This window comes from Bombina bombina, chromosome 3, assembly GCF_027579735.1.
Source record: "Bombina bombina isolate aBomBom1 chromosome 3, aBomBom1.pri, whole genome shotgun sequence".
NCBI classification, from domain to species: domain Eukaryota; kingdom Metazoa; phylum Chordata; class Amphibia; order Anura; family Bombinatoridae; genus Bombina; species Bombina bombina.
This window is the reverse complement of record NC_069501.1, coordinates 1,141,683,110-1,141,706,655: the sequence shown is the minus strand read 5'-3', so window position 1 is coordinate 1,141,706,655 and position 23,546 is coordinate 1,141,683,110. Positions and strand designations below refer to the sequence as shown.

Here is a 23,546-nt window from a genome sequence, read left to right as displayed (position 1 = left end):
GTATCGGCATTATTCCTACCTTCACCTTTGTGATACAAAGGCGTTCATCGGTCAAGAATAGGTCGATCCTGGAGAGTGTTTTATGAGCTTTAGAGAGACACGTAAAATCCTGGATGTCGGGATTTTGGAGTCTCCAAATGTCCCGTATTGCAAGGTTCTGTTTAATTTTATTAAACAATTTAGTATCAAGACTATCTTTCTTCTGTTTAATAGCTTAGTATTATTTCTAAGTCTGTCTAGGGGGCATTGTGGGGCCATGTTAAAGTCCCCTCCTAAGATCAGTTAGCCTTCATTAATTAGTAAGAGTTTAGATTGTATTAGGTCCCAAAACTCAGGGTCCGTTGCATTGGGACCGTATACATTACAAAGTGTGTAGATCACTTGGCCTGCTTTCATTTTCACCACGACAAATCTCCCCCCAGAATCAATCCGAGTGTAAAATCTCCACTTGGGCTCGTTTCCCTAATATAGCCACTCCCCTTTTTTTTCCAATACTTGGGGCTGAAAAAATTTCTCTTACCCATGATGTCTTTAATTTTAAAGATTCCTCTAGATTTAAATGAGTTTCCTGTATGAAACAGATGTCAGCTTGTAGTTTGGAGAGGGGAGGACAGAGAACAAGGAAAAAAAAAAACTCAAAAGGGGAAAGGGAGCAGGAAAAAAAAAAGAGGACATTCCCGTCCCCTATCCCATGAGCTACCCTTGCCATAGGATCTATCATCTAGCTAGTTAAAAAGATAGTTTGGTCATATAATTATGTGTCCAATGTCTTAAAGAATTTTTCCGCCATTGGGCCCTCCTCAAATATGTGTTGTCTCCCTCACAACCACTCTGAGTTTAGAAGGATAAATTAAAGTGGCTCTGTACCCATTATGAATAAACTTGGAACAAATCGGGGCCAGCTCTCTTCTCTTGGAAGCTGTATCAGCCGAGAAATCTTGAAACATTAAAATCTTATTGTTTTCTATGAAAATTGGCTGGTTTTCACGAAAGTGTTGCATTAACATATTCTTGTCCTGATAATTAAGTAGTCTAGCAATAACAGGTCTAGGCCTGCTTCCGTTTCTATTGTCTAATCGAGGGGCGCCTATTCTGTGGGCTCTTTCCACTAGGATCGGGTGGTAAGTAGATGGGATCTTGTTTATCCTCTGGGAGGCCTATTCTTATATTGTTTCGTCTGGAGCGATTTTCCAAATCCTCCAGTCTGTCAAATATTTTTTGCAAATTTTTAGTTGAGGTCTCAAGCTTAGCACTTTGTAGCGTTGCTAAGTCCTCCAGGTCAGACACCCTCTGCTCTACTTCCTGTAGTCTATTCGAAAAATGTCTGACCTCTTGGGTTAGGGAAGTGATATCTTGCTTAATTTCTGATTTGAGTGCATCAAATTTAGGTGTGAGTGCGTATGAAATACTATTTACCAGGGACTGTAGATTAGTAGTTTCAGGAGTTATTGAGTTACCAGCTAGGGTTAGATGGGTCTCAGTAACGAGATCCTGAGTATTTTTAAGTTTCCTGTGCCTGGCTGCCATATTTGGTGAAGGTGTATTGGAAGAGTTGGAAAGAAATTTATCCATGTGCCACGTGCTTAAATTATAGTGAGAAGGGAAACGTTGAAAAAAGTGTTTCCGGGGGAAAAAAAAGAAAAAAAAAAGGTGACAATAGTGTAGTGTTAAGTGCTGAGTGAGAGGGGGAAAGAAGAAGAAAATAAAAAAAGGAAAGTTTTAAAGTGATATGGTATTATTTAGTTAAGGGTGGGGGTGTGATAGTGTGGGAAGTGAAAGGCATATGTGATAGGGCACAGGAAACCGAAAGATGCAAGCACTCTAATTTTAAACAGATAAGTTGCAGCAAGATATAAGCTGCTAATACTTAATTAGACCTTTAAGATTTTGTTTCTCTTTCTTCCCCTCCTATCTCCCCTCCCTAAAGAAGAACTAAAAGAAGATCAATAGTATATGTTCTATTCTCACTATACACAATCACTTTATAGTGTGGCTTTATAGCGTCGGATTCAAGAAAAGAACAAAGCAATAAAGAGAGGAGGGAAGAATTGTTCAATTTGTAATACAAAGTCTAAAATATGTAATGTACAGTTACCAATTCTTACAGGCTACTGATGTTAACAATTAGCTTTCATAAATGTCAAGTTACCAGCCTCTATATATAGACAGGAGTAGCGAGGAGTTAAGTTTAACAAGACTCTCCTGACACAAAGAATACAGAGTGTAGCGTTTCTGGAGGCAAGAAGAGATGGTATAAAAGCCTCCTAATTAACAGCTGATGACATGGCAATTTCACAATAGAAAAAAAAAATCTATAACCTGTTAGCCTCTCTTCCTTTATTAAAAAATTCCCTACTACCTCTCCCAGGTTATGTGAAGTGGATGCTAATAAAAGGGAGACTAAACAGTTTTTCTGCAGATTTTTAACTCTTTATCCCTCTTTTCCCTTGTTCCCCCCCCCTTCCTCCACTTCCCTCTTACCCCCTACAAGGTTACGGAACAAGATGGCAGTTCATACTCGATTGTTAATTTTAGGATTTAATTAAGTTGATTCAAGTGTTCCCTGTCTCTACACATAGGCGTAGAGAGTAGCTCTTTAATTTAACGGGTAATGCTTAGGGAAGGAGTGGGAATACAAAATGTCAGTGGAGGGGAACATTAGGTTAATTACTGAATAGTAAGTGAGCCCAGTTAGATCCTTTGTCCCTAGACTAAATAGCCTAGACTGAGTTAATACATACAAAATCTGGTTATGATAATCGGCAGCCCAGTTTGATAAACATAGGTATATTTAAATGTTTTTGGGGCAAGTCCCGGTAAAAGTAAAAGGCGAGATCAATAATCTGGCAGACAGCCAGGTAATATAGTGCCTTTTAGATTAAAGCTTGTCCCGTATTGTCTGTGTGGACCTGGGTACAGGTTGTACGTTTAGCCCCTTCGGTTTCCCCCTCTCTTCTCCCCAAATCAACTCCTTCCCCTTGCCTTTCCCAGCGTAAGTATGTTAGTGGGGAGGGGAGGAGAGGAACACAGTCTGTTCTCAGATGCTGGCTATTTCAACGTTACCCACTGGTGAGGTCCAGGTACCACCACACGACGTGACAAGCTCCTCTCTGGTACAGCCCCCCTCACGCAGCACCGGTGGGAGGGGGGTGCACCCGACCACAGCTTCCGAGGACGACAGACAATCCCCAACCAGATCAGCGATGGGAGTTGCGGAGGGCGAGTGAGGCCGCCCAGGATCCGAAGGAGTGACCCAGGAGAAGGTGGCGGTCCGTGTCCCTCTTGCAGCACCGGTGGGAGGGAACAGCGGACCGAGAGTAGGTGCGGGACCAGCCGCTTCTCTGCCAGGAATGACGGAGATCAAGATGAGTCAGCCACAGATTGGATCGTCCAGGGACTGCAGCTCTGATCCGGACCAGCAAGGCCTGCAGTAAGATCAGGTAATTGAGAAGCTCCGGAGGTCAGTGTCTATGGGAGCGGGCAAGTCACTATACCGGGCTCAACAACCAAACCAGGGTAGGTCCCAACAGAGGCTCCGGACCAGGAGACCACCCAGGATAAACAGAGACTGTCCTCGGCTCCTATTTGGGTGTGCAGGGAGATAGTCACAAATACCACAGCCTGAGTTTTCCCTTTCTCTCAGTGGCAGGTAATAATGCACATCCAAGGCAGATGATGAGCGCCTATGGTTATTGCAGCTTATAGTTCTGTGCGGTATTGTGGCACTACATCAGTTCCAGAAGCGGTAGAATAGCTTTAGCAGGCCACCCAGGGTCTAAGGTTTAGGCGCAAAGAGATCGCCAACAGCTTGCAGTGGAGGTGATTCAGAGCAGGTGTCTCACCTGACCACACACCTGAGCTCCTCCTCTGGAACTTCCTCACCTATTCATTGTTTTAAAGGAGGGAGCTTTTTAGATCAATTCTGATCTAGAAACTTTGAACAAGTTTTTCAAGTTCATACTTTTACAAACTATTCAATCAGTCCACAATAGATTTTTAAGATGCTTTCCTTTTTTGTTTTTATGTTTGGAACATCATCGGTTTCTGAGGTTTTTTTTTGTTTGTTTTTTCTTTAACAATCTTTTTCCATTTTTTTTCTTACGTTTGGTCTGTCTACAAGTTTCTGGATACCCTTTTTAGTAATCAGATCTTTGGGTATTGCAGTGTTTTTCTGACCTGGATGATATCTTGGTTTAAGCTCTATCTTTACATTTAGCAGTATTTCTCTCCTACAGGTTGTTGTAGTAGTAGTAGTAGTAGTAACAACATGACTGCAGAGTCATTTTTCCACACCGTTTCTGGTTCCTCAGATATGGTTGCTATTCTGGTGGTTCAAATAGATTCACATAGTCTTTCTTTGACAGAGCAAAGACGATTAAAGCTGGGTTTTGCATGTTGGAACCTCCTATGTCTCTCTCTTTTTTTTCCTTCAGTTGCTTTTTTGCATGGAGCTATCATGTCTCATGTTTGAGGCATTTCTTTCTATTCTGTTTGCTTGCTTCCATATGAGCCCTCTTCAGCTTTATATCTTTTACCTATGATACAGGGACCATACTCTGCTTTCTCTGAGGACTCATTTACATTCCAAAACAAGTCTGTTTCTGTCTTGGTGGCTGTACTATTAGCCCTTCATGCAAGGGGCTTTTTCTCTTGTTAAGTGTATCCAGTCCACGGATCATCCATTACTTATGGGATATTCTCCTTCCCAACAGGAAGTTGCAAGAGGATCACCCAAGCAGAGCTGCTATATAGCTCCTCCCCTCACATGTCATATTCAGTCATTCTCTTGCAACTCTCAACATAGAAGGAGGTCGTGAGAGGACTGTGGTGTTTTATACTTAGTTTATTTCTTCAATCAAAAGTTTATTTTTAAATGGCACCGGAGTGTGCTGTTTATCTCAGGCAGTATTTGGAAGAAGAATCTGCCTGCGTTTTTCTATGATCTTAGCAGAAGTAACTAAGATCCATTTGCTGTTCTCCCACATTCTGAGGAGTGAGGTACTTCAGAGGGGGAATGGCGTGCAGTTTTTGCCTGCAAATAAGGTATGTGCAGTAAAATATTTTTCTAAGGAATGGAATTGACTAAGAAAATACTGCTGATACCGAAGTAATGTAAGTAAAGCCTTGAATGCAGTGATAGCGACTGGTATAAGGCTTATTAATAGAGATACATACTCTCATAAAAATGTGTTTTAAAACGTTTACTGGCATGTTTAATCGTTTTTTAACGTACATTGGTGATAAAACTGTAATGTTAGTATAGCCTTAAATGCAGTGAAAGTGACTGGTATCAGGCTGATTAATAGAGATACATACTCTTATAAAAATGTGTTTTAAAACGTTTGCTGGCATGTTTAATCGTTTTTTGACATATGTTTGGTGATAAAACTTATTGGGGCCTAATTTTTCCACATGGCTGGCTTAAATTCTGCATAGAAACAGTTAACTGAGGCTTCCCACTGTTGTAATATGTGTGGGAGGGACCTAATTTAGCGCTTTTCTGCGCAGTTAAAATTACAAAATGAATCATCCAGATTCCCTCAGCAGTCCCATGATTACTACAGGACATCTCTAAAGGGCTAAAAAGACTCCCAAAATCGTTTATAGGGAAGGTAATCCACAGCTCAGCTGTGGCAGTTTTGTTGTGTCTGTTTAAAAACGTCTATGTCGTTTTTTTTATCTGTTTTTTGCATTAAGGGGTTAATCATCCATTTGCAAGTGGGTGCAATGCTCTGTTACCTTATTACATATACTGTAAAAATTTCGTTTGATTTACTGCCTTTTTTAACTGTTTTTCAAATTTTGACAAAATTTGTTTTTTATATTTGCTTGTTAACCTGATTTAAAGTGTTTTCCAAGCTTACTAGTCTCATTATTAGTCTGTTCTAACATGTCTGACATAGAGGAAGCTCTGTGTTCATTATGTTTAAAGCCATGGTGGAACCCCATCTTAGAATGTGTACCAGATGTACTGATTTCATGTTAAACAATAAAGATCATTTTTTTGTCTTTAAAAACATTATCACCAGAGGATTCTGTCGAGGGGGAAGTTATGCCGACTAACTCTCCCCACGTGTCAGACCCTTTGACTCCCGCTTTAGGGACTCACGCTCAAATGGCGCCAAGTACATCAAGGGCGCCCATAGCGTTTATTTACCAGAGGATTCTGTCGAGAGGGAAGTTATGCTGACTAACTCTCCCCACGTGTCAGATCCTTCGACTCCCGCTTCAGGGACTCACGCTCAAATGGCGCCAAGTACATAAAGGGCACCCATAGCGTTTATTTTACAAGACATGGCAAAGGTTGTGAATAATACACTGGCAGCTGTATTAGTCAGACTACCTGAAATTAAAGGAAAGCAAGATAGCTCTGGGGATAGTTACAGAGCATACAGACGCTTTAAGAACCATGTCTGATACTGCCTCATAATATGCAGAAGCTGGGGAGCTTCGGTCTGTGGGTGATATTTTTGACTCAGGGAAGATGATTTAACCTGATTCTGATATTTCTACATTTAAATTTTATGCTCGAGAACCTCCACTTGTTGCTCAGGGAGGTTTTCGCTGCTCTGATTGACTGTGTACAATCGCAGTGCCAGAGAAATTGTGTAGACTGGATAAATACTATGCAGTGCCGGTGTGTACTGTTCTTTTTCCAATACCTAAAGAGGTTTACTAAAATTATTAATTAGGAATGGGATAGACCAGGTGTGCCGTTCTCTTCCCCTCCTATTTTTAGAAAAATGTTTCTAATAGTTGCCACCACACGGGACTTATGGCAGACAGTTCCTAAGGTGGAGAGAAGAGTTTCTACTCTAGCTAGCGTACCATTTACCCTGTCGAGGACAGTTGTGCTTTTTTAGATCCAATGGATAAAAAAATTAGAGGGTTACCTTAGGAAAATGTTTATTCAACAAGGTTTTATCCTGCAGCCCCTTGCATGCATTGCTTTTGTCACTGCTGCTGCGGCGTTCTTGTTTGAGTCTCTGGATGAGGCTTTACAGGTAGCGACTCCATTGGATGAATACTTGACAAGCTTAGAGCTCTTAAGCTAGCCAATTTCTTTGTTTTCTGATGCCTTGTTTTTTTTGTCTAAACTAACGGCTAAGAATTCTGTTTTTTTACTATGCTGGAGGAAAAGGTAATGCCCTTCCTCAGGACAGGTCCAAATCAAGGGCCAAAAAAGTCTAATTTTCGTGCCTTTCGAAACTTCAAGGCAGGCGTGGCATCAATTTCCTCTAAGGCAAATCAAGAGGGAACTTTTGCTTAGTCCAAGACGGTCTGGTGACAACCGGGCCTGGAACAAAGATAAGCAGGCCAAGGGGCCTGCTGCTGCCTCTAAGACAGCATGTAGAACGGCTCCCTATCCGGTAACGGATCCTGTAGGGGGCAGACTTTCATTTTTCGCCCAGGCATGGGCGAGAGAGAGAGAGGCCCAGGATTCCCTGGGCATTGCAAATTATATCCCAGAGAGATCTTCTGGATTTCAAAGCTTTCCCCCCCCCCAAAAAAAAGGGGAGATTTCCCCTTTCACAATTATCTGCAAACCGGATAAAGAAAGAGGCATTCTTACTCTGTGTACGAGACCCATCCAGTTCCAGGGGAGGAACAGGGATAGAATTTTTACTCAAATCTGTTTGTGGTTCCCAAGGAGAGGGAACCTTCAGATCTATTTTGGATCTAAAGATCTTAAACCAATTCCTTAGATTCCATCATTTAAGTTGGAAACTATTCGTACCATTTTAACTATGATCCAGGAGAGTCAATAGAGGACTACAATGTATTTGAAGGATGCATTATCCTCACATTACGATGCATAAAGATTACCATCGTTTTTCATGTTTGCCTTTCTAGACAGGCATTACCAGTTTGTAGCTCTTTCCTTTGGGTTAAATACAGCCCCAAGAATCTTTATGGAGGTTCTGGGGTCGCTTTGGCGGTCCTTAGACTGCGGGGCATAAAAATGGCCCCTTATTTAGACGACATCCCGATACAGGCGTCAAACATCCAAGTTGCCAAGTTTCATACAGACGTAGTAATGGCATTTCTGAGATCGTATGGGTGGAAAGTGAACAAGGAAAGAGTTCTCTATCCCCAATCTCAAGGGTTTCCCTCCTAGGGATTCTGATAGAAAATTTACCTGACGGAGTCAAGGTTGTCAAAGTTTCTAAATTTCTGCCGTGTTCTTCATTCCATCCGCGCCCTTTGGTGGCTCAGTACATGAATGTAATCGGCTTAATGGTAGCGGCAAGGGACATAGTATCGTTTGCACGCCTACTTTTCTGATCGCTGCAACTATGCATACTCAGTCAGAGGAACGGGGATTACACAGATTTGTTCTCCTGTTAAATCTGGACCAAGAGATCAGAGATTCTCTTCTCTGGTGACTATCTCGGGTCCATCTGTCCAAGGGTATGACCTTCTGCAGGTCAGATGGGACAATTGTTACAACAGATGCCAGCCTTTTAGGTTGGGATACAGTCTGGAACTCCCTGAAGGCTCAGGGATAGTGGACTCAGGAGGAGACCCTCCTTCTAATGTATATTCTGGAACTGGGAGCGATATTCCATACTCTTCAGACTTGGCCTCAGTTAGCAACTCTGAGGTACATCATATTTCAGTCGGACAATATCACGACTGTGGCTTACATCAACCATCAAGGGGGAACAGAAGTTCCCTAGCGATGTTAGAAGTCTTAAAATAATTCTCTGGACAGAGACTCACTCTTGTCTATCAGCTATACATATCCCAGGTGTTGAGAACTGGGAGACGGATTTTCTAAGTCGTCAGACTTTTCATCCGGGGGAGTGGGAATTCCCTCCGGAGGTGTTTGCACAAAATCAAGCATGAGAGTGCTTTGGCGTTTTTTGACAGCGCCTGCGTGGCCACTCAGGACCTGGTATGCAGATCTGGTGGACATGTCATCCTTTCCACCACGGTCTCTGCTTCTGAGACAGGACCCTCTACCTCAGGGTCCTTTCAACCATCTAAATATAACTAATCAGAGTTGGACTTCCTGGAGACTGAACGTTTGATGTTATCAAAGCATGGCTTCTCCGAGTCAGTCATTGATACCTTAATACAGGCATGAAAGCCTGTCTCTAGGAAAATTTAACATAGATATGGTGTAAATATCTTGTTGTTATGAATCCAAGGGTTACTCATGGAGTAAAGTCTGGATTCCCAAGATATTATCTTTTCTCCAAGATGATTTTGAGAAAGGATTGTCAGCTAGTTCCTTAAAATGACAGATTTCTACTGTCTATTCTTTTGCACAAGCGTCTGGCAGGTATTCTAGACGTTCAGGCTTTTGGTCAGGCTTTGGTTAGAACCAAGCCTGTGTTTAAAACTGTTGCTTCGCCATGGAGCTTAAACCTGGCTCTTAAGGTTCTTCTAGGAGTTCCGTTTGAACTTTTTCATTCCATAGATATCAAACTTTTATCTTGGAAAGTTCTTTCTTGGTAGATTTTTCCTCGGCTCGTAGAGTCTCCGAGTTATCTGCGTTACAATGTGATTCTCCTTATCTGGTCCTCCGTACGGATAAGGTAGTCCTACGTACCAACCTGGGTTTTTACCTAAGGTGGTATCTAACAAGAATATCACTCAAGAGATTGTTGTTCCGTTCTTGTATCCTATTCCTTCTTCAAAGGAACGTCTATTACACAATTTGGACGTGGCTTGTGCTTTAAAGTTTTTCTTACAAGCTACTACAGATTTTCATCAAACATTCACCTTGTTTGGTGTCTATTCTGGACAGAGGAGAGGTAAAAAGACTTCAGCAACCTCTCTGTCCTTTTGGTTAAAAAGCATAATTAATTTAGCTTATGAGATTGCTAGACAGCAGCCTTCTGAAGGGATTACAGCTCATTCTACTAGAGCTGTGGTTTTCACTTGGGCCTTTTTAGAAGGAGGCTTCTGTTGAACAGATTTACGAGACGGAGTCTTGGTCTGCGCTTCATACTTTTTCAAATTTAACAAATTTGATACTTTGCTTCTTCGGAGGCTATTTTTGGGAGAAAGGGTTTTTTACAGGCAGTGGTCACTTCCGTTTAAGTACCTGCCTTGTCCCTCCCATCATCCGTGTACTTTAGCTTTGGTATTGGTATCCCATAAGTAATGGATGATCCGTGGACTGGATACACTTAACAAGAGAAAACATAATTTATGCTTACCTGATAAATTTATTTCTCTTGTAGTGTATCCAGTCCACGGCCCGCCCTGTCCTTTTAAGGCAGGTTTAAATTTTAATTAAACTACAGTCACCACTGCACCCTATAGTTTCTCCTTTTTTGTCTTGTTTCGGTCGAATGACTGGATATGACATGTGAGGGGAGGAGCTATATAGCAGCTCTGCTTGGGTGATCCTCTTGCAACTTCCTGTTGGGAAAGAGAATATCCCATAAGTAATGGATGATCCGTGGACTGGATACACTACAAGAGAAATAAATTTATCAGGTAAGCAAAAATTGTTTTTTTGTTTATACTTCTTGGTCTGTAACCTCTACAGATGCAAGTTTTTTTTCATGTTGGGGGCTGTCTTGGTGTCTCAGAAGGCATAAGGAGTTTGGTTTCCTTGGGAGGCGAGGTTACCTATTAATGTTTTAAAACTGTGTGATATTCAGGCCCCTTTAAGGTTGGCCTCTATTGAAAATGGAATCCTTTCTCAGTTTTCACTTAACATAGATATTGACGGCAGATAAGAGCCATAGGCCCAGCAAGTCTGCCCCACCTTACCTAACAGTATAAACTTATCTAGTTCGTAGGATAGCCTTATGCTTGTCCCATGCATTTTTAAAGTCCCCCACAGTGTTTGTTGCTACTACCTCTTGAGGAAGTTTATTCCATAAATCAATCACTCTTTCTGTAAAGAAGTGCTTCCTCAAATTACTCCTGAATCTACTACCCTTTAGCTTGAGCTCATGACCCCTTGTTCTTGAATTTTCCATTTTATGTAAAATACCCACAGCCTCAGTTTTACTAAACCCTTTAATGTACTTGAAAGTTGCTATCATATCACCTCTTTCCCTTCTCTCCTCTAAGCTATACATATTTAGGTCATTGAGCCTATCCTGGTAAGTTTTATTTTTTAGACCATGTACCATTTTGGTAGCCCTCCTTTGCACAGATTCAAGTTTGTTAATATCCTTCTGAAGATATGGCCTCCAGAACTGCACACAATACTCAAGATGAGGCCTAACTAATGATCTATAAAGTGGCATAAGAACCTTACTATTTCTGCTGCAAATACCTCTACCAATACAGCCAAGCATTCTGCTAGCCTTACTCGCTGCATTACTACATTGTTTACTAAGTTTTAAATCATCTGAAATAATAATTCCCAAGTCCTGTTCCTCATCTGTAACAGTCAGTAAAGTGTCATTGAGTCTGTAATTAACATTTGGATTTTTCTTCCCTAAATGCATTATTTTACACTTTGCTGTGTTAAACTTTAGATCCCAGTCGTTTGTCCAATCCTCCAATTGTTGTATATCACTTCTCATTTTGTCTACCCCCCCCTGGAACATCCACTCTGTTACAAATTTTTACACTTAGTTACATCTGTAACCGGTGTCAATTATCAGGGGGAACTTACAAGTACCTAGTTATGAAGATAGTATCTTGAATTCTTTCTTAGGCAGAAGTTTATTTCTGTCTAATTTCTGCTGTTCATATTCCAGGTCTAAACAACTAGGAAGCAATTTTCCCGTTTCTCATTAGATATAATTAATTCAACTGATAAACAATGTTTAGTTTTTGCAGGTTCCTCCTTTTGAGCCTATGCATCAGGTGGATGTTAAACTTATTTCTATAAGTTTTTTGTTTTAGCCCTTTCATCTGTTAGATGATTGTCTGAGTTTTCTACTTTCTTGTGCTCCTAATCTTATTTTTCTTCAGGATAAGGTTTTGTTTTCCGACAATATAACTCGGGACATTGTTCCTCCTCTATGGCTTAATCATTGGAATTGCTCAGTGGTCTCATCACTTTTTTGATTCTTTTTAGTGTTCCATTTGCTGGTTTTGCTAAAAAGGGCAAAACTTTTCTGCTGTTTCTTTGGCTTTTTGGCTGAAGCTTCTGTTTCATACAGCTCTCTTGGATACAGGTCCGCCTCCACCTAGATGGATTTCTACTCATTCTATCAGACCGGTTGCCATTTTTTGTGTTTTAACAATGTTTATCAGTTAACCAATTTTGCAAGGCAGATGTTTAGTCGTCTTTGCATATTTTTCTCTACCATTGTTTATGGTTTTGCTTCTTCTGAGGCAGCCTTTGGTAGGATGTACTTCAGGCAATTGTCTCAGCTTTGTTTGTCTGTTGGTTAGTTTCCTTTTTAGGCTCTATTGGGGTTGTGGATTTAGTTTCTCAGTGAAAGAGGGTTTTTTTTAGATTCCCATCCTTTGTTATTTCTTGTGGACTCAACAGCATGGGTATTCGTTCCCAGGAGCAAATCCAATAGAGCAAATAATAGGAGCACCAGACAATCGTAGTGGTAAATATAAAACTTAGCTTTTATTTTGCTTACAAGCAATTTGCAGCGATTGCAATAAAATGTATATACACATTTCAATAATCATACAGCATGGTATGTCAAAGGCAGTGTTCCCAGGAGTAATGGATTGTGGACTCACCACCTGAATGAAAATAAAACATAATTTCGTCTTACCTGATATAAATTAATTTCTTTTGTGGTGGTGAGAGTCCGCGAGACCCCATCCTGTGTTTTTCTGGGTGGTGGGAGGTTGTTTTGTTTTTTTGCGCACCTTCCCCCCCCCACTCCTATTTTGTATGTTTATTAATTTTCTTTCCTCTTTGTGCTTGGCTACACATTAGACTGAGGTACTTGTGAAGTGGGAGGGGTTTTAGAGTTCTTGGGGTTTAGTACTCTTTCCCCTCCTAGTGGTAGGGAAGAGTATTTCCCAGGAGTAATGGATAGTGGACTCTCACCACCATGAAATAAATTAATTTATCATGTTATGTGCTGGTAGCAGATATAATTTGTGTAGTCATTGTCAATTTTGTGTTTTTCCATGTGTTTATTCATTAAACACAAATGTTGCTTGCATTTTTGTATGTGTTTTCTTAAAGGGACAGTCAACACCAGATTTTGTTTTAAGATAGATAATCCCTTTATTACCCATTCCCCAGTTTTACATAACCAACAGTTATAATACACTTTTTACCTCTTTAATTACCTTGTATCTAAGCCTCTGCAGACTGCCCCCTTATTTCAGTTCTTTTGACAGACTTGCATTTTAGCCAATCAGTGCTCACTCCTCTGTAAATTCACGTGCATGAGCTCATTGTTATCTATATGAACGCCCTTTTAGTGGTGAAAAACTATCAAAATGCATTTAGATTAGAGGCGACCTTCAATGTCTAAGAAAATAGCATATGAACCTCCTAGGATTAGCTTTCAACTAAGAATATCAAATGTGCAAAGCAAAATTGGTGATAAAAATAAATTGTGAAGTTGTTTAAAATTACATGCCCTATTTGAATCATGAGGTTTTTGGGACTTGACTGTCCCTTTAAAATAAAAATAAAAGACAGGGTACTTGGGAAAGTATAGACGAGAAGAGAGACAGATGCGCCACTTGGCCCAATATTGTTTGTTCCACACAAAATAAATGATCAAGTTGTGCTATATTAAACTCACAATCTTAGGAGCACTCCAATTAGTGCAGTGGGAGCAGTCTGGGATCTATGACAGTCACCCAGCAGACCGACCTCTTGGAATAGAGATGGATATTCTGTGATAAAGATACAAAAAGACACAAGGTGCCTATATGGCCTAGTACAGTCTTAACCCAAAGAGCAATAGTGTGTATAGTTTATATATACTCGCATTTCTTTCATGTAATTAGCAAGAGTCCATGAGCTAGTGACGTATGGGATATACATTCCTACCAGGAGGGGCAAAGTTTCCCAAAAGTCAAAATGCCTATAAATACACCCCTCACCACACCCACAAATCAGTTTTTACAAACTTTGCCTCCCATGGAGGTGGTGAAGTAAGTTTGTGCTAGATTCTACGTTGATATGCGCTCCGCAGCAGGTTGGAGCCCGGTTTTTCTCTCAGCGTGCAGTGAATGTTAGAGGGATGTGAAGAGAGTATTGCCTATTTGAATTCAATTATCTCCTTCTACGGGGTCTATTTCATAGGTTCTCTGTTATCGGTCGTAGAGATTCATCTCTTACCTCCCTTTTCAGATCGACGATATACTCTTATATATACCATTACCTCTACTGATTCTCGTTTCAGTACTGGTTTGGCTTTCTACTACAAGTAGATGAGTGTCCTGGGGTAAGTAAGTCTTATTTTTGTGACACTCTAAGCTATGGTTGGGCACTTTTATATAAAGTTCTAAATATTTGTGTTTAAACATTTATTTGCCTTGAGTTAGGATGTTCAATATTCCTTATTTCAGACAGTCAGTTTCATTATTTGGGATAATGCATTTGAATAATCAAATTTTTTTTTCTTACCTTAAAATTTGACTTTTTTTCCCTGTGGGCTGTTAGGCTCGCGGGGCTGAAAATGCTTCATTTTATTGCGTCATTCTTGGCGCAAAATTTGTTTTTCTTTTTGTTATTTCCGGCGTCATACTTGTCGCCGGAAGTTGCGTCATTTTTGACGTTTTTGCGCCAAAAGTGTCGGCGTTCCGGATGTGGCGTTATTTTGGCGCCAAAAGCATTTAGGCGCCAAATAATGTGGGCGTCTTTTTTTGGCGCTTAAAAAATATGGGCGTCACTATTGTCTCCACATTATTTAAGTCTCATTATTTTGTGCTTCTGGTTGCTAGAAGCTTGTTCTATGGCATTTTTTTCCCATTCCTGAAACTGTCATTTAAGGAATTTGATCAATTTTGCTTTATATGTTGTTTTTTCTATTACATATTGCAAGATGTCCCACGTTGAAGCTGAGTCAGAAGATACTTCTGGAATATCCCTGCCTGGTGCTGGAGCTACCAAAGCTAAGTGTATCTGCTGTAAACTTTTGGTATCTGTTCCTCCAGCTGTTGTTTGTACTGTTTGTCATGACAAACTTGCTAATGCAGATAATATTTCCTTTAGTACTGTTACATTACCTGTTGCTGTTCCATCAACATCTAATACTCAGAGTGTTCCTGATAACATAAGAGATTTTGTTTCTAAATCCATTAAGAAGGCTATGTCTGTTATTCCTCCTTCTAGTAAACGTAAAAAGTCTTTTAAAACTTCTCATTTTTCAGATGAATTTTTAAATGAACATCATCATTCTGATACTGATATTGTTTCTTCTGATTCAGAGGATTCTGTCTCAGAGGTTGATGCTGATAAATCTTCATATTTATTTAAAATTGAATTTATTCGTTCTTTACTTAAAGAAGTTCTAATTGCATTAGAAATTGAGGATTCTGGTCCTCTTGATACTAAATCTAAACGTTTAGATAAGGTTTTTAAATCTCCTGTAGTTATTCCAGAAGTTTTTCCTGTCCCTGGTGCTATTTCTGAAGTAATTTCCAGGGAATGGAATAATTTGGGTAATTCTTTTACTCCTTCTAAACGTTTTAAGCAATTATATCCTGTGCCATCTGACAGATTAGAATTTTGGGATAAAATCCCTAAGGTTGATGGGGCTGTCTCTACTCTTGCTAAGCGTACTACTATTCCTACGGCAGATGGTACTTCCTTTAAGGATCCTTTAGATAGGAAAATTGAATCCTTTCTAAGAAAAGCTTACTTGTGTTCAGGTAATCTTCTTAGACCTGCTATATCTTTAGCGGATGTTGCTGCAGCTTCAACCTTTTGGTTAGAAGCTTTAGCGCAACAAGTAACAGATCATAATTCTCATAGCATTATTATTCTTCTACAACATGCTAATAATTTTATTTGTGATGCCATCTTTGATATCATTAGAGTTGATGTCAGGTATATGTCTCTAGCTATTTTAGCTAGAAGAGCTTTATGGCTTAAAACTTGGAATGCTGATATGTCTTCTAAGTCTACTCTGCTTTCCCTTTCTTTCCAGGGTAATACATTTTTTGGTTCTCAGTTGGATTCTATTATCTCAACTGTTACTGGAGGGAAAGGAACTTTTTTACCACAGGATAAAAAATCTAAAGGTAAATTTAGGTCTAATAATCGTTTTTGTTCCTTTCGTCACAACAAGGAACAAAAGCCTGATCCTTCATCCTCAGGAGCGGTATCAGTTTGGAAACCATCTCCAGTCTGGAATAAATCCAAGCCTTTTAGAAAACCAAAGCCAGCTCCCAAGTCCACATGAAGGTGCGGCCCTCATTCCAGCTCAGCTGGTAGGGGGCAGATTACGTTTTTTCAAAGAAATTTGGTTCAATTCCGTTCACAATCTCTGGATTCAGAACATTGTTTCAGAAGGGTACAGAATTGGCTTCAAGATAAGGCCTCCTGCAAAGAGATTTTTTCTTTCCCGTGTCCCAGTAAACCTAGAGAAGGCTCAAGCATTTCTGAAATGTGTTTCAGATCTAGAGTTGGCTGGAGTAATTATGCCAGTTCCAGTTCTGGAACAGGGGCTGGGGATTTATTCAAATCTCTTCATTGTACCAAAGAAGGAGAATTCCTTCAGACCAGTTCTGGATCTAAAAATATTGAATCGTTATGTAAGGATACCAACATTCAAAATGGTAACTGTAAGGACTATCCTGCCTTTTGTTCAGCAAGGGCATTATATGTCCACAATAGATTTACAGGATGCATATCTGCATATTCCGATTCATCCAGATCACTATCAGTTTCTGAGATTCTCTTTCCTAGACAAGCATTACCAGTTTGTGGCTCTACCGTTTGGCCTAGCTACAGCTCCAAGAATTTTTACAAAGGTTCTCGGTGCCCTTCTGTCTGTAATCAGAGAACAGGGTATTGTGGTATTTCCTTATTTGGACGATATCTTGGTACTTGCTCAGTCTTCACATTTAGCAGAATCTCATACAAATCGACTTGTGTTGTTTCTTCAAGATCATGGTTGGAGGATCAATTTACCAAAAGTTCATTGATTCCTCAAACAAGGGTAACCTTTTTAGGTTTCCAGATAGATTCAGTGTCCATGACTCTGTCTTTGACAGACAAGAGACGTCTAAAGTTGATATCAGCTTGTCGAAACCTTCAGTCACAATCATTCCCTTCGGTAGCTTTATGCATGGAAATTCTAGGTCTTATGACTGCAGCATCGGACGCGATCCCCTTTGCTCGTTTTCACATGCGACCTCTTCAGCTCTGTATGCTGAACCAGTGGTGCAGGGATTACACAAAGATATCTCAATTAATATCTTTAACACTGATTGTACGATACTTTCTGATGTGGTGGACAGATCACCATCGTTTAGTTCAGGGGGCTTCTTTTGTTCTTCCGACCTGGACTGTAATTTCAACAGATGCAAGTCTGACAGGTTGGGGAGCTGTTTGGGGGTCTCTGACAGCACAAGGGGTTTGGGAATCTCAGGAGGTGAGATTACGATCAATATTTTGGAACTCCGTGCAATTTTCAGAGCTCTTCAGTCTTGGCCTCTTCTAAAGAGAGAATCGTTCATTTGTTTTCAGACAGACAATGTCACAACTGTGGCATACATCAATCATCAAGGAGGGACTCACAGTCCTCTGGCTTTGAAAGAAGTATCTCGAATTCTGGTATGGGCGGAATCCAGCTCCTGTCTAGTTTCTGCGGTTCATATCCCAGGTATAGACAATTGGGAAGCGGATTATCTCAGCCGCCAAACATTTCATCCGGGCGAATGGTCTCTTCACCCAGAGGTATTTCTTTAGATTGTTCAAATGTGGGGTCTTCCAGAAATAGATCTGATGGCTTCTCATCTAAACAAGAAACTTCCCAGGTATCTGTTCAGATCCAGGGATCCTCAAGAGGAAGCAGTGGATGCGTTGTCACTTCCTTGGAAGTATCATCCTGCCTATATCTTTCCGCCTCTAGTTCTTCTTCCAAGAGTAATCTCCAAGATTCTGAAGGAATGCTAGTTTGTTCTGCTGGTGGCTCCAGCATGGCCTCACAGGTTTTGGTATGCGGATCTTATCCGGATGGCCTCTTGCCAACCGTGGACTCTTCCGTTAAGACCAGACCTTCTGTCACAAGGTCCTTTTTTCCATCAGGATCTCAAATCCTTAAATTTAAAGGTATGGAGATTGAACGCTTGATTCTTAGTCAAAGAGGTTTCTCTGACTATGTGATTAATACTATGTTACAGGCTCGTAAATCCGTATCTAGGGAGATATATTATATAGTCTGGAAGACTTATATTTCTTGGTGTCTTTCTCATTTTTCCTGGCATTCTTTTAGAATTCCGAGAATTTTACAGTTTCTTCAGGATGGTTTGGATAAAGGTTTGTCTGCAAGTTCCTTGAAAGGACAAATCTCTGCTCTTTCTGTTCTTTTTCACAGAAATATTGCTAATCTTCCTGATATTCATTGTTTTGTACAAGCTTTGGTTCGTATAAAACCTGTCATTAAGTCAATTTCTCCTCGGAGTTTGAATTTGTTTCTGGGGGCTCTTCAAGCTCCTCCGTTTGAACCTATGCATTCTTTGGACATTAAATTACTTTCTTGGAAAGTTTTGTTCCTTTTGGCCATCTCTTATGCCAGAAGAGTTTCTGAGTTATCTGCCCTTTCTTGTGAGTCTCCTTTTCTGATTTTTCATCAGGATAAGGCGGTGTTGCGAACTTCTTTTAAATTTTTACCTAAGGTTGTGAATTCTAACAACATTAGTAGAGAAATTGTGGTTCCTTCATTATGTCCTAATCCTAAGAATTCTAAGGAGAAATCATTGCATTCTTTGGATGTAGTTAGAGCTTTGAAATATTATGTTGAAGCTACTAAGAATTTCCGAAAGACTTCTAGTCTATTTGTTATCTTTTCCGGTTCTAGGAAAGGTCAGAAGGCTTCTGCCATTTCTTTGGCATCTTGGTTGAAATCTTTAATTCATCATGATTATGTCGAGTCGGGTAAAACTCCGCCTCAAAGGATTACAGCTCATTCTACTAGGTCAGTTTCTACTTCCTGGGCGTTTAGGAATGAAGCTTCGGTTGATCAGATTTGCAAAGCAGCAACTTGGTCTTCTTTGCATACTTTTACTAAATTCTACCATTTTGATGTGTTTTCTTCTTCTGAAGCTGTTTTTGGTAGAAAAGTACTTCAGGCAGCTGTTTCAGTTTGAATCTTCTGCTTATAATTTAAACTTTATTTTGGGTGTGGATTATTTTTCAGCGGAATTGGCTGTCTTTATTTTATCCCTCCCTCTCTAGTGACTCTTGCGTGGAAAGATCCACATCTTGGGTAGTCATTATCCCATACGTCACTAGCTCATGGACTCTTGCTAATTACATGAAAGAAAACATAATTTATGTAAGAACTTACCTGTTAAATTCATTTCTTTCATATTAGCAAGAGTCCATGAGGCCCACCCTTTTTTTGTGGTGGTTATGATTTTTTTGTATAAAGCACAATTATTCCAATTCCTTATTTTTTATGCTTTCGCACTTTTTTCTTATCACCCCACTTCTTGGCTATTCGTTAAACTGATTTGTGGGTGTGGTGAGGGGTGTATTTATAGGCATTTTGAGGTTTGGGAAACTTTGCCCCTCCTGGTAGGAATGTATATCCCATACGTCACTAGCTCATGGACTCTTGCTAATATGAAAGAAATGAATTTATCATGTAAGAACTTACCTGATAAATTCATTTCTTTCATATTAGCAAGAGTCCATGAGGCCCACCCTCTTTATGGTGGTTATGATTTTTTTTATATAAAGCACAATTATTCCAATTCCTTATTTTTTTATGCTTTCGCACTTTTTTCTTATCACCCCACTTCTTGGCTATTCGTTAAACTGATTTGTGGGTGTGGTGAGGGGTGTTTTTATAGGCATTTTGAGGTTTGGGAAACTTTGCCCCTCCTGGTAGGAATGTATATCCCATACGTCACTAGCTCATGGACTCTTGCTAATATGAAAGAAATGAATTTATCAGGTAAGTTCTTACATAAATTATGTTTTTGTATAGCATCTCCATTGATGCTATTCAGGCAGGAAGGGATCAATACAGTCACCCAACAGACTATGACAAGGCTTCCACAGGAGGCAATAGGCAAAAATCCAATGGACCAAGGATAGATCCAAATAATACACGATAGCAAGTGTTTTTGTATAAGAGTTATAAACTTTACTTAAAAAGATTAAAATCAAGCGACTAGTTTCTCAGCAACAAGCTGTTTCATCAGGCTTAAGAGATAAGCCTGATGAAACAGCTTGTTGCTGAGAAACGCGTCGCTTGATTTTAATCTTTTTAAGTAAAGTTTATAACTCTTATACAAAAACACTTGCTATCGTGTATTATTTGGATCTATCCTTGGTCCACTGGATTTTTGCCGATTGCCTCCTGTGGAAGCCTTGTCATAGTCTGTTGGGTGACTGTATTGATCCCTTCCTGCCTGAATAGCATCAATGGAGATGCTATACAAAATGTGAGTATATATAAACTATACACACTATTGCTCTTTGGGTTAAGACTGTACTAGGCCATATAGGCACCTTGTGTCTTTTTGTATCTTTATCACAGAATATCCATCTCTATTCCAAGAGGTCGGTCTGCTGGGTGACTGTCATAGATCCCAGACTGCTCCCACTGCACTAATTGGAGTGCTCCTAAGATTGTGAGTTTAATATAGCACAACTTGATCATTTATTTTGTGTGGAACAAACAATATTGGGCCATGTGGCGCATCTGTCTCTCTTCTCGTCTATAGATTATCCTTATAGGATCCAGGCCGGGTCCTCTACAGATTGCTGCCTTGAACCCCTCCAGTCCACCTTTTAAAGACTTTGTAATCTACTCATTTTTATTGTATTTATGTTCAAAATACTGGACATTCTATGTATTAATTGTGATAACAATTTTGAGTCACATTGATCTGTTTTGTATTCATCAGCCTTAGACATACACCATACTAACTCATCATATATATTACATAGTTACTGAGTGATAATTCTACCATTGTATTCCTATTGCACTTCTTAGTATTTATACTAATTAACCTTCCTAGGGCGCCCCCTATCTTATAGACATACTTGGGAAAGTAGTTGATATAAGGTGCAATAACACCCTTTTAAATGGACTGGGCTCTCCCACCTCCATTGGGGGGTTTGATTTTTGCTGTTGCTTATTGTTTGCACAGCTTATCAATAAAATACTCACATTCATCAAAATATCAGGATAAGCAGGAAGCAATTATGCCACCTTTATATCCGAAAATAATTCCCAAGCATTCCAAATCTTCTGTCTCGAGACCCATTTATATTTAGCAAGACCTAAAAGTGATTGTACTGTTGACTTGGTTTCTGTTTTATTTTCAAGTACAAGTGGTGTCTCCTAAATCCCCAGATTATTCTGATGCAATGCATGTTTTGGTCTATTGTTTAAGTAAATGACTGCTGTTCGTCTTGCTGTTTTGACAACCTTTCATATTTTGAAAATAATCTGTCCCATATTTTATGATCCCATCCTACCCTATGAATCAAAACAGGCGTATTTTGGACCTAAGCACAGTGTCTAGACAAAATGGAAATTAATAAATGTATATATTTTTATTTATTTTTTTACTAAATGTATCCACATCCGTTTGGGATCAATATTAAAAAGATCTATATTTGATGTGAAGCTTTTTATAACAGGTGGGCTCCGCCCAGTCAGACATCTGGGAGGCATTTCTAGCTACTCCAAATGTCAGAATCCATGTACAGTACAAATACAGAATACTATTTTACTACCAGTGTGAAGAAAGTTTTATTGGTAAATATGAATTTTAAATAAAATTTGTAAAATTTATATGTATTTACTGTTTTGTTTGTTTTCTTTCCTAGCCCACAAAATCTAAATCAAAGGATGGATGTCTTTTATTTGAAACCTGAAAGCTCTGCTTCCGCTGACTCCCCTTTTTGGTATACATCAACTTCATTAGATCGAAACACTTTGGAAAATATGCTTATACGGGTTCTACTAGTAAAGGATATTTATGAAAAAAATAGTTATGAACTGGATGAAGAAACTGACTAAACTTTCGGGATCACTAAGCAGTCACAACAAATGAAAACAGCATTAGATAGTCATGCTGCTAGAACTTATTAATAAAAATTAAGAGTAAAACATGTTTACTCCCCATATATTTTATGAGTTTTGTAGCAGTGCAACCGGGTTGGATATTACAATGTAAATATGCGTGTGACATTTGCCATTTTCCTTGTAGTGGATTTTAGGATACATTAACACACGGCTCATTTTTTTATTATTTATTTGATTAGGTATGTTTGTAACTTTTTACATTATAAAATCTGAATGAGGACGTGCCATGTGTTTGTTTTTCTTTTTTTTTTTTTCTTTTTTTTTTTCTTTTTTTGTAAAAATTATTATACATATTGCACAATTTGTTTTCAAAGCTTCCTTAAAAACAAAGCTTTTACCAGGTTTTGACATCTAAGGGTTGTGTATGGGTAGCACTACTAAAATTTAGAATGCCGTGTCTAAAGATTTTAAAATTGAAAGTAAACTAATAGGGATTTGTTTTTATTTTTGTTTGAAAAAAGCCCTATTAGCTGATGTAGAAAGTCTATCTTCTGTACCAAAAATTAGGCCTGAGAATGCTGTCAGTATTTGTGTACTGTAATTGTTTCTATACATGTGAAAAATCTTTTTTCTCTCCTTTCCCTCCTCCCTCACATTAAACAATTACCATGTTCTTTCCTTATTTGTGATTCTTATACCCAACAAATAAAATGTCTAAATTTGTGTACATAGGAAATATTTCACAAAGTCAAAAATGTTTTTGGAAATCTAATATTTTAATATTGGGGAAAGGTTTTATTTTGTTGAATTTTTTTGTGTGTGCTTCTTTTGGTTGTGGGCATGTGAAAAGTGTATGCAGAAAACCAATTGGAATAATTCTTCACATTTTGTGACACACAAAAGTTTAATTTTAGATTTATAGATCTTTTAAGTGATGTGTAACTTGTTATCTCTGTATTTCCACTGCCTTCAGTATCTATTATAGCGCGTGAACACAAATCACTTTCTGTTCACCATTTAATATTCTAAAATCCTAACAGCAATTAAAACTACTTTATGGTCATTATTAGTTTTCTGAAATTACAACTTGGCCAATTTAGCACTTTAAAAAGTAAAATATATTTTGTAAACAAAACTAATTCAATCATTTTGGTTTTGTTTGTATTTTTTTGTGCTTTTTTTTTTAATACATAGGAAGCTTTTCTTAATTTTTGATTTTGAAATGTTTGTATCTACAAGGTTTTTTTTTCTCCCAGTTTTCTTGTCTGCTGTAAGTCCAACTATATATTTCCAGCTGTTTCATCATCTAATTAGCAAATAAATATTTTTAAGCTAATGATTCCTGGTATAAGCAGTTTCTAAGGAAATTTGTGTTATTTGAAAGGATTTTCATTTTTATATATTTTTTTTATCCAATGTGTGATAATGTGATACTACAATCATTTTAAATATTACAACTATGCAAAAACA

General features: G+C 39.0%; 1 protein-coding gene across 5 annotated transcripts in view; it reads left to right on the top strand.

The window, feature by feature from the left end:
• The window catches only part of ZMYM2 (zinc finger MYM-type containing 2), a 409,791-nt gene extending 387,037 nt beyond the window's left edge, over positions 1 to 22,754 (top strand). For all 5 annotated transcript variants that reach the window (XM_053708531.1, XM_053708528.1, XM_053708530.1 and 2 more), the window contains one exon: positions 21,878 to 22,754. In XM_053708531.1, the coding sequence (XP_053564506.1) occupies positions 21,878 to 22,070 (193 nt within the window). In that variant the 3' untranslated portion in view covers positions 22,071 to 22,754. The remainder of the gene's footprint in view (positions 1 to 21,877) is intronic.
• Positions 22,755 to 23,546: the final 792 nt, after the last annotated feature.